General features: G+C 45.2%; 1 protein-coding gene across 1 annotated transcript in view; it reads right to left on the bottom strand.

Annotated features, from left to right (window-relative positions):
- Positions 1-9,531, bottom strand: part of D2HGDH (D-2-hydroxyglutarate dehydrogenase) — a 43,551-nt gene that overhangs the window by 1,626 nt on the left and 32,394 nt on the right. Inside the window, exon 8 of the mRNA XM_004386520.2 lies at positions 6,257-6,422. Coding sequence (XP_004386577.1) covers positions 6,257-6,422 — 166 coding nt within the window. The remainder of the gene's footprint in view (positions 1-6,256; positions 6,423-9,531) is intronic.

Genomic DNA, 9,531 nt, shown 5'->3' with positions numbered 1-9,531 from the left:
CAGCCCCGGGACAGGGTGACCGTAGATCATAGAGAGAAGGGGTGGATGGACATGGGTGTGCACAGCCCCGGGACAGGGTGACTGTTGATCACAGAGAAGGGGTGGATGGACGCGGGTGTGCACAGCCCCGGGACAGGGTGACTGTTGATCACAGAGAAGGGGTGGACGGACGCGGGTGTGCACAGCCCCGGGACAGGGTGAGTGTAGATCACAGAAGGGGTGGATGGACATGGGGTGTGCACAGTTCCGGGACCGGGTGAGTGTAGGTCATAAAGAGAAGAGGCAGCGGCTGAGACCCAGCATGGACTCAGAGGCCAAGAAGCTTTAAGGGTCCATGCAGGGAGAAGGAGCAGAAGACTGAGGGTCCCAGAGCCCAGTGAGGATGGCCCCCAGGGGGAGGGGGCTGACCTCTGAGAGCGGTAGCAGAGGGTGCTGGGGGAGCAGCTTAAACGCCAGATAGAATAAAAGAGTGGTTGTCTAGTGCACCAGTGAGCTCGGCGTTAAGTGTGCTCAGAGGCTGGATAGACCCTGAGAGAGTAAACCAACAGGAACATGGAGCCCAGACACACCTTTCCCTGGAGGCGTCTGATGGGGCCCGGAGCTTCTCATGCCTCTAATCTACAGTTACCGGGTACCAAAGACGGGGGGTCTACCAAACATGGGGAGCCTGACAAAGACCCTTCTCCCACTAAAAGGAGAGCCCACCTGGAATACTGTCAGGGTGCAGGTGAATTGGAGACAACCTCCACCAAGGGAACCCATCGCCAGGAACCTGATTGTGGAAGGAGAAAACACATCTCCGCCAACTATTCACAACCATCAACCAGCTCCACGCAGGTCTGCAGCCAGGATTCACCCTGCCTCGGTGGTCACAAAGACTCTGAGCTAAAAACGTGAAGATTAGAGAGGGTCCAGCTGGAGGCCCCTGGCAGAGGCAAACCAAATACTCTCTTGAAGAATCACCTCCAGCCCAGGCCCCAAGTAATTCCCACAGATAAAAGTCTAAGAAATATACCCATATCAAAAATCACATACACACAAGAAAACAAGCCACCGTGAGCAAGAGCCAGCACAATGAGACCCACCAAGACTTCCGATATGGTAATTTCCAGAAACAGAACATAAAATATATCTAGTATGCTTAAAGAAACAAGGTATAAAAAATACAGTCACCACAAAAACTAACAAGCCAAGTTGTAAATATCCAAATGAATCCTCTAGAAATGAAAAACAGAGTCACAGAAATGTGTAAGTCAATACAGGTTTCACAGCATATCACACACAGCAAAGCGAGATTAATGAACTGGAAGATACGTAAATCGAACACATCTATCCAATGCAACCTAGAGAATCAGGTAAGGACAACATGACAGCGTAAGAGGAGTACGAGATAACATGAGTACTGAAGTTCCAGAAAGAGAGAAGAGAGGGGAGGGGAGAGAAGAACTATTTGAAGAGACAATGGCTGAGCATTTTCTAAAACTGATGAAACCAAAGCCCGGCACATCCCAAGCAGGACAGGCGAAATGAATGCTCACCTAGACAATCACAGTGAAACCGAGGACCTCCAAAGATAAAAAAAAAAAAAATTAAAAAGATCTTAAAAGCAGCAAGGAATAAAAAACCAACGGGTGACTTCTCCACCACAGAGATCAGAAGACAGTGGAACGAAACTGTGATGGTTTACTTTGTGTCAACTTAGCTGCATCGACGGTGTTGTTAGTTGGTCAAACAGAGTCTAGATGTTGCTGTGAAGGTATTTTGTTGATGTGATTGACATCTACAATCTGCTGACTTTAAGTAAAGGAGATTATCCTTTACAAGGTAGGCGGGTCTTATCCACTCACTTGAAGACCTTAAGAGCAAAAAGTGAGGTTTCCCAAAGAAGAAGGATTCTGCCTCAAGACTGTAACATTAAAAAGCCTGCTTGAGTTTCCAGCCTGATGTCTGGCCTACAGATTACATGCTCGCCAGCCCCGATAATCCCATGACCCAATTCCTTAAAACAAATCTCCCTCCACATAGACAGACACAGATACAGAGACGAGAGGGGGCGAGAGAGCCTGTTGCTCCTGTTTGTCTGGAGAACTGACTAATACAGATTTCTTCACTTTGCTGAGCGAAAATAACTGTCAACCTAGCATTGTTGAAATTCACTGGAATGAAAAAACAATTTAAGAACAAAATAAAAACACTTGCAGACAAATAAAATCTGAGAGATGCTGTCACCTACCTTCCTTCACTAGATAAGTTCTAAAGGCTGGACTTCAGGCAGGGCGTGTGATACCAGACAGAATGTCTGAGGCACAAGAAGTTATGACGAGCAAAGGAAGGAACAGAGATGTAGGTAAACCTAGACAAACTCTGAGTATATTAAGTGATCACAATAACATTATACGGGGCTAAAAAGACATGGTGGAACTAAAAGATACTCTGAAAATAGTGTATAAACCAGCAGCGGATGACGATCAGAGTTAAAGGGTCCCACTGTTGTTAGCTGCCACTGAGTTGGGAACCCCATGCACAATGGAATCAGACTGTCGTGCTCCATACGGTTTTCACTGACCGATTTCCAGAAATCGATCGCCAGGCTTTTCTTCCTAGTCTGTCTTAGTCTGGAAGCTCCGCTGAAACTTGTTCAGCATCATAGCAACACTCAAGCCTCCACTGACAGACGGGTGGTGGCTGCACGTGAAGTGCATTGGCCAGGAATCGAACCCAGGTCTTCCGCATGGAAGGTGAGAATTCTACCACTGAACCACCGTGGCCCCTCTAAAGGGGGCTTGTCTTGTTTCGGAGGAGGGTAACAATACTGATTCACCTCCAACCATGGTAAGTTAGGAATGCATGTGACGATTCCAGGGTCACCACTAAAACAACAGGTTTGTGTTGGTGTGTTAGTTGCCATTGAGTCAGCTCCAACTCATGGCAACCTTGTATAACACAATGAGACGTTGCCCACTCCTCTGCCATCTTCACAACGGTACACACCTTTGAGCCCACTGTTGCAGCCACCATGTAAATCCGTCTCAGGGAGGGTTTCCCTCGTTTTCACTGACCCTCTCCGCTTTGCCAAACACGATGACCTTTTCTAGTGATTGGTCTTTCCTGATGACGTGTCCAAGGGAAGCGAGCTGAAGTCTTGCCATCCTCGCTTCTAAGGACCCTTCTGGCTGTACTTGTTCCAAGACGGATTTGTTCGTTCTGGCACTCCTGGTATAGTTAGTATCCTTCACCAACACCAGGATTCAAATCCGTCAGTTTCCCTTGGATCTTCCTTCTTCACTGTCCAGCTTTCTCATGCGTATGAGACGATTCAGACGACCATGGCTTGCGTCAGTTACAACTTCCTCATCAGTAAGGGCGAAACATTAGATGAGAAAAGAAACGTCAGCCAAAAGAAGGTCACGAAGAGGAGAAAAAGAAACCGAGAAATGAGAGACAAATAGCAGGACCAAAGTAGAATGAAATAAATAAATCCAAATAACTAAGTAACTGCAGCATGTGTAAATAAACAAGATGCTCCCGTTGAAAGACGGTGACTTTCAAAATGGATGAAAAGGAAAACCTAGGTGCGCGCTGTCGACAAGAGACACACCTAAGCGACAGGGATAGAGAGGGGCTGTGAGGAGCCGCAGGAGGACAAACAACACAGCGGGCAAGCAGTGAGGAGCAGGAAGCCAGTGTCACTGAATAAAACCAAACAAAAGAGGCTTTAGAGCCGAAAGCAATCCTAGAGGTAAAAAAAGTCAGCCCATCACGATAAAAGATGCAGCTTTCCAGAATGACATCATTCTAATCTCCTAACCTCCTAAGAAAATATTGTACAAATTGACAGAGCTACACGGGGAAACAGATTACAGAACTGTCAGGTGGGGGACTGCTGGCACGGCTCTGTAATTGGCAGCCTGAGCAGGATACAGAAGATTAAACAACACAGTGTACATATTTGTTCTAAGGAACCTGTACAAAGCACTGTCCGCCAACAGCAAAAAGTGCATTCCCCTCAGGGACACATTAAACAGCTAGCAAACTGACCGCACACTGGGTGATGAATCAGCCTTAAACAAACTGATCTGATACAGACCAAGGTCTCTGGCTACAAGACAATCAAATAAAAATCAATAATTAAAAAAAAAAAAAGTTTCTGTATAACTTGTAAGTCAAAGAAGAAATTATGGGAATTATAAAAATAGAACTGAGATAATGAAAATACTAACTATGTAGAGAATGTCTGCCTTGAGCTTTGAGCTCTTTTAAGATCGATCTATACGGGATGGAACTGACAACCACAACTTGAAAAATTAGATAGGAAATTTAGGGGGAAGTGGGTTTATGTTAACGGGGGAGGAACAACTCAGAAAAGGAGGGTGGGAATGGTTGCACAATAAGAAGAATGTAATCAGTGTCACTGAATTATACCTGTAGAAATTGTTGAATTGGTGTATGTACTGCTGTGTATCTTTTCAAAAACAACAACAAAAATAAAATATTTTTTAAAATACTAACTGTTATGGATTGTGTCTCCCAAAATGTGTGTCAACTTGGCTAGGCCATGATTCCCAGCATTCTGTGGTTGTCCACCATTTCGTGATCTGATGTGATTTTCTTATGTGTTTGTAAATCCTGTCTCTATGATGTTAATGAGGCAGGATTAGAGGCAGTTATATTAATGAGGCAGGACTCCATCTACAAGATTAGGTTGTATCTTGAGTCAATCTCTTTTGAGATATAAAAGAGAGACACAAGCAGAGAGAAACAGGGACCTCCTACCACCAAGAAAGTAGTGCCAGGAGCATAAGCACATCCTTTGGACCCAGGGTCCCTGTGCTGAGAAGCTCCTAGATCAGGGGAAGATTGATGACAAGGACCTTCCTCCAGAGCCAACAGAGACAGAAAGCCCTCCCTTGGAACTGGCGTCCTAAATTTGGGCTTCTAGCCTCCTAAACTGTGAGAGAATAAAATTCTCTTTCTTAAAGCCATCCACTTGTGGTATTTCTGTTATAGCAGCACTACATAACTAAGACACTAACTATAAAAACTTCAGGGACCAGCTAAAGTGCTACTGAGGGGGGAATTTAAACATCTGCATACTTACAGTAGAAAAGAAGAAAGGCATAAAATCAATGAGACAAAGGTTCAATGTATAAGTTAGGGAAAGAACAGAATAAACCTTAAAAAATAAAGAAGAAATAATAAAGGTAAAAGCAGGAACTAATGAAATAAAAAACAAACATACAATAGAAATGATTAACAGAGCCAAGTGCTGATTCTTTGAAAGCATCATAGAATGGGAAGCCCTGATCAAGAGAAAAAGAGAAAGACCCTCAATGAGATGGACTGACATAGTGGCTCCAACAATGGGCTCAAGCATAGCAAAGACTGTGAGGATGGCGCAGGGCGAGGTAGTGTTTTGTTCTGTTGTACACAGGGTTGCTATGAGTTGGAACCGACTTGACAGCACCTGACAACAACAACAACCAAACATTCAAGGTAAAATTAATTCCAACCTTATGCTAATTCCTCCAGAGATAGCAGTACAGTAGTTATCCCGCAAATCATTTTATGGTTTTGATACCAAAGTCCAACACAGACAGACAAGAAAAGAATATCACCAGACAATATCATCCATAAAGAGACCTGCAGGAAATCTAAACAGAATACGCATAAAATGAATCAAACAAAATACAAAAGGACGGTGACCAAACTGGGCTTATCCCAGGAATATAAGGCTCATTTGACTTCGGAAAGATCAATCAGTGTAATTTACCAGGTTAACAAAATAGAAGAAAACAAGCCCCTGGCTGGTTCAATAGCTGCAGAAGTAGCATTTGACGTATTCAGCATTTAATCTTGATTTTTAAGGAGTCCCTGGGTGGTGAAAATGGTTAAGCACTTGACTACTAACCAAAAGATTGGTGGTTCAAACACACCCAGAGGCACCTCAGAAGACAGGCCTGGCGATCTACTTCTGACAGGTCACAGCCTGGAAAACGCTAAGGAGCTCAGTTCTACTCCGCACACATGGGGTGGTCATGAGTTGGAATCAGCTCCATGGCAACGAACAACGGCAACACTAATTGCACAACAACCGATCGCACAATCTTGATTTTACAACAACAGGCTCCCCGTTCCATCTCTGGCCACAGTGGTTTGCCTCATCAGTGTGCTGGGTGGGGTAGTAGCGGCACCCACCGCCCAACCAAGCACAGCTCTGCTGATCTAGAGGGTCCCTTCCCACCCGAGGCCTGCTCACCCAGATGGCCGTAGCCCACCACACTCTTGGCACTTGGCCCGAGGCGGGCACGCAGGTCCGTCACGAGGTCATAGAGCCGCTCCACCGGCAGGGAGATGTCATACTTGTACACGTAGCCATCCCGGCTCAGTGCCTCGGTGATCCTCTCCCGCAGGGCCCACAGCATCTGTTGAGATGAGACGGAATTAACACATCTCAGCCAGGGAACTTCAATGGCGACAGTAATTACAGCTGCCGTTCCTTTGGAGGAGTGGGGGGCAGTGACTGGGAAGAGGCACAAGGGAACTATGGTGCAGTGGAATGCTTTGTGTGGCCTTTCTTACCATAGTCTTGTAACTCCCACCCAAGTGATTGAGTTATTGTTGTTGTTAGGTGCCGTCGAGTCGGTTCTGACTCATAGTGACCCTATGTACAACAGAACAAAACACTGCCCGGTCCTGCGCCACGCCCACAATAGTTATGCTTGAGCCCATTGTTGCAGCCACTGTGTCAGTCCATCTCACTGAGGGTCTTCTTCTTTTTTGCTGACCTTGTACTTTACCAAGCATGATAACCTTTTCCAGAGACTGATCACTCCTGACAAAATGTCCAAAGTATGGGAGACGTAGTCTAGTCATCCTTGCTTCTAAGGAGCATTCTAATTGTACTTCTTCCAAGACAAATTTGTTCGTTGTTTTTGGCAGTCCATGGTATATTCAATATTCTTCACCAACACCACAATTCAAAGGCACCAATTCTTCTTTGGTCTTCCTTATTCATTGTCCAGCTTTCGTATACATATGATGTGATTAAAAACACCATGGCTTGAGTCAGGCACACCTTAGTCTTCAAGGTGACATCTTTGCTTTTCAACACTTTAAAGAGGTCTTCTGTCTTTTGATGTCTTGACTGCTACCTCCATGGATGTTGATTGTGGATGCAAGTATCTAAAATCCTTTACAACTTCAATCTTTTCCTCGTCTATCATGATGTTGCTTATAGGTCCAGTTGTGAGGATTTTTGTTTTCTTTATGTTGAGGTGTAATCCATACTGAAGGCTGTGGTCTTTGATCTTCATCAGTAAGTGCTTCAAGTCCTCTTCACTTTCAGCAAGCAAGGCTGTGTCATCTGCATAACACAGGTTGTTAATGAGTCTTCCTCCAATCCTGATGCCCCATTCTTCTTCATATAGTCCAGCTTCTCGGATTATTTGCTCAGCATACAGATTGAATAGGTATGGTGAAAGGATACAACCCTGACGTACACCTTTCTTGACTTTAAATCATGCAGTATCCCCTTGTTCTGTCCGAATAACTGCCTCTTGATCTATGTACAGGTTCCTCATGAGCACAATTAAGTGTTCTGGAATTCCCATTCTTCACAATGTTATCCATAATTTGTTATGATCCACACAGTAAATGCCTTTGCAGAGTCACTAAAACACCGGTAAACATCTTTCTAGTATTCTTTGCTTTCAGCCAAGATCCATCTGACATCAGTAATGCTATCCCTGGTTCCACGTCCTCTTCTGAATCTGGCCTGAATTTCTGGCAGTTCCCTGTCGATATACAGTTGCAGCCACTTTTGAATGATCTTCAGCAAAATTTTACTTGCATGTGATATTAATGATATTGTTTGATCATTTCCACATTCGGTTGGATCACCTTTCTTGGGAATAGGCATAAATATGGCTCTCTTCCAGTCAGCTGCCAGGTAGCTGTCTTCCAAATTTCTTGGCATAGACGAGTGAGAACTTCTAGTGCTGCATCCGTTTGTTGAAACATCTCCTGATATTCCGTCAGTTCCCGGAGCCTTGTTTTTTGCCAATGACTTCAGTGCAGCTTGGACTTCTTCCTTCGGTACCATCGGTTCCTGATCATATGCTACCTCTTGAAATGGTTGAACATCGACCAATTCTTTTTGGTATAATGACTCTGCATATTCCTTCCATACACAGGTTTGGTGGGACTGTGCAAATAAGGTAACTGTGGCCCACCAATGGGATTTGTCAGTTTGCCATCCCACTAGGCTTAAAATGAGCCATCCCAGAGGTGGGAAGAGAGGATCTCACCACCACCACGGAAGGAAAACCAAGAGCTGAGTGTGTCCTTTGGACCCAGGATCCCTGTGCTGAGAAGGTCCTAGAACCAGGAGATCGAGAGAGAGCTATAACACTGAAGACAGTGAGAAATAGTGGCAGAGATATGGCGGCAGGATAGACTGGCAGGAGACGGCATGGTTGGCTTCCCTGCCCATGGAGCAAGAAAGTTAAATGCCTTCAGGCAGGAGGCTTACTGGCCGGGTAGGGTGCCTCCAGGCACTTGGTGGAGCTAGGTTTGCCAACCCATTGAGCTAGAGCTGACTGCCTTGAGGCGGAGGTTTACTGGTGGGGTGAGGTGCCTCGGGGCACTTATCAGCAGAGCTAAAAGAGCTTTGTAATACTTCCCCGAGGAGGGCAGTGGCCAAAGGGCCAGAGAGAGGTGTGCCTGTGGGCACAACTGAGAAGAGGTTGTCCCAATACAAGAACTGTATCCTGAGCTTCCTGAACCTGAATTGTAACCTGTTACTTCCCTAATAAACCTCATAATCATAAGTATTGTCTGTGAGTTCTGTGTGGCCACTGCAATGAATTATTGAACCCAGCAGAGAAGTAGAGAGTGCCGTGGGAGGGACGGTTGGTGTCAGAACTGGTAAAGATGGCAGAGACAGGAAGAATATCTGACCTTCGCCTCACAGGAATCAGCCTTGGACTGTTCCTCTTGATCCTCCTCCCCCTTTGTGAAGATGGAGGAGGTCACATGACCCCACCTCCACGCACGCCATTTTTACAGGAACTTTCTGGAGTGATGGAAACTTGGTGTCTTGACAGAGACGTGAGCATTCACATTTGTCAAAACCATCCAGCTGTACACTTAAGTGAGCTTGCTCCTTGTAAAGATGGTAGGTTGAAAACATGCCTTTAGCTCCACTTCCTCCTAAAACTCCACTAAAACACAACAGTAAAGGAATGAAGATGCCATAACTCCAAAACCAGAGGAAACAGAGGAGATGCAGAGGCTAATGAAGGGAGCAGACTTCCAGAAAAACAGACAGGATGGGCTACCATACCCGTAAAAAACGGCAGGTGCAAACAATCACCAAACCAAATAGAGCTGGTCAAAATTAAACCCATCGGAATCAACTCGTCAGCAATGGGTTTTATTATTTTTTTTAGCTAAAACAACGGTGACCAATTCTCTTTGGTACAGTGACTCTGTGTATTCCTTCCATCTTCTTTTGATGCTTCCTGCGTCAGT

This window comes from Trichechus manatus, unplaced genomic scaffold (genome assembly GCF_000243295.1).
Source record: "Trichechus manatus latirostris isolate Lorelei unplaced genomic scaffold, TriManLat1.0 scaffold00165, whole genome shotgun sequence".
NCBI lineage: Eukaryota > Metazoa > Chordata > Mammalia > Sirenia > Trichechidae > Trichechus > Trichechus manatus.
The sequence above is the reverse complement of the archived record's forward strand: the minus strand, read 5'-3'. Positions and strand labels throughout refer to the sequence as shown.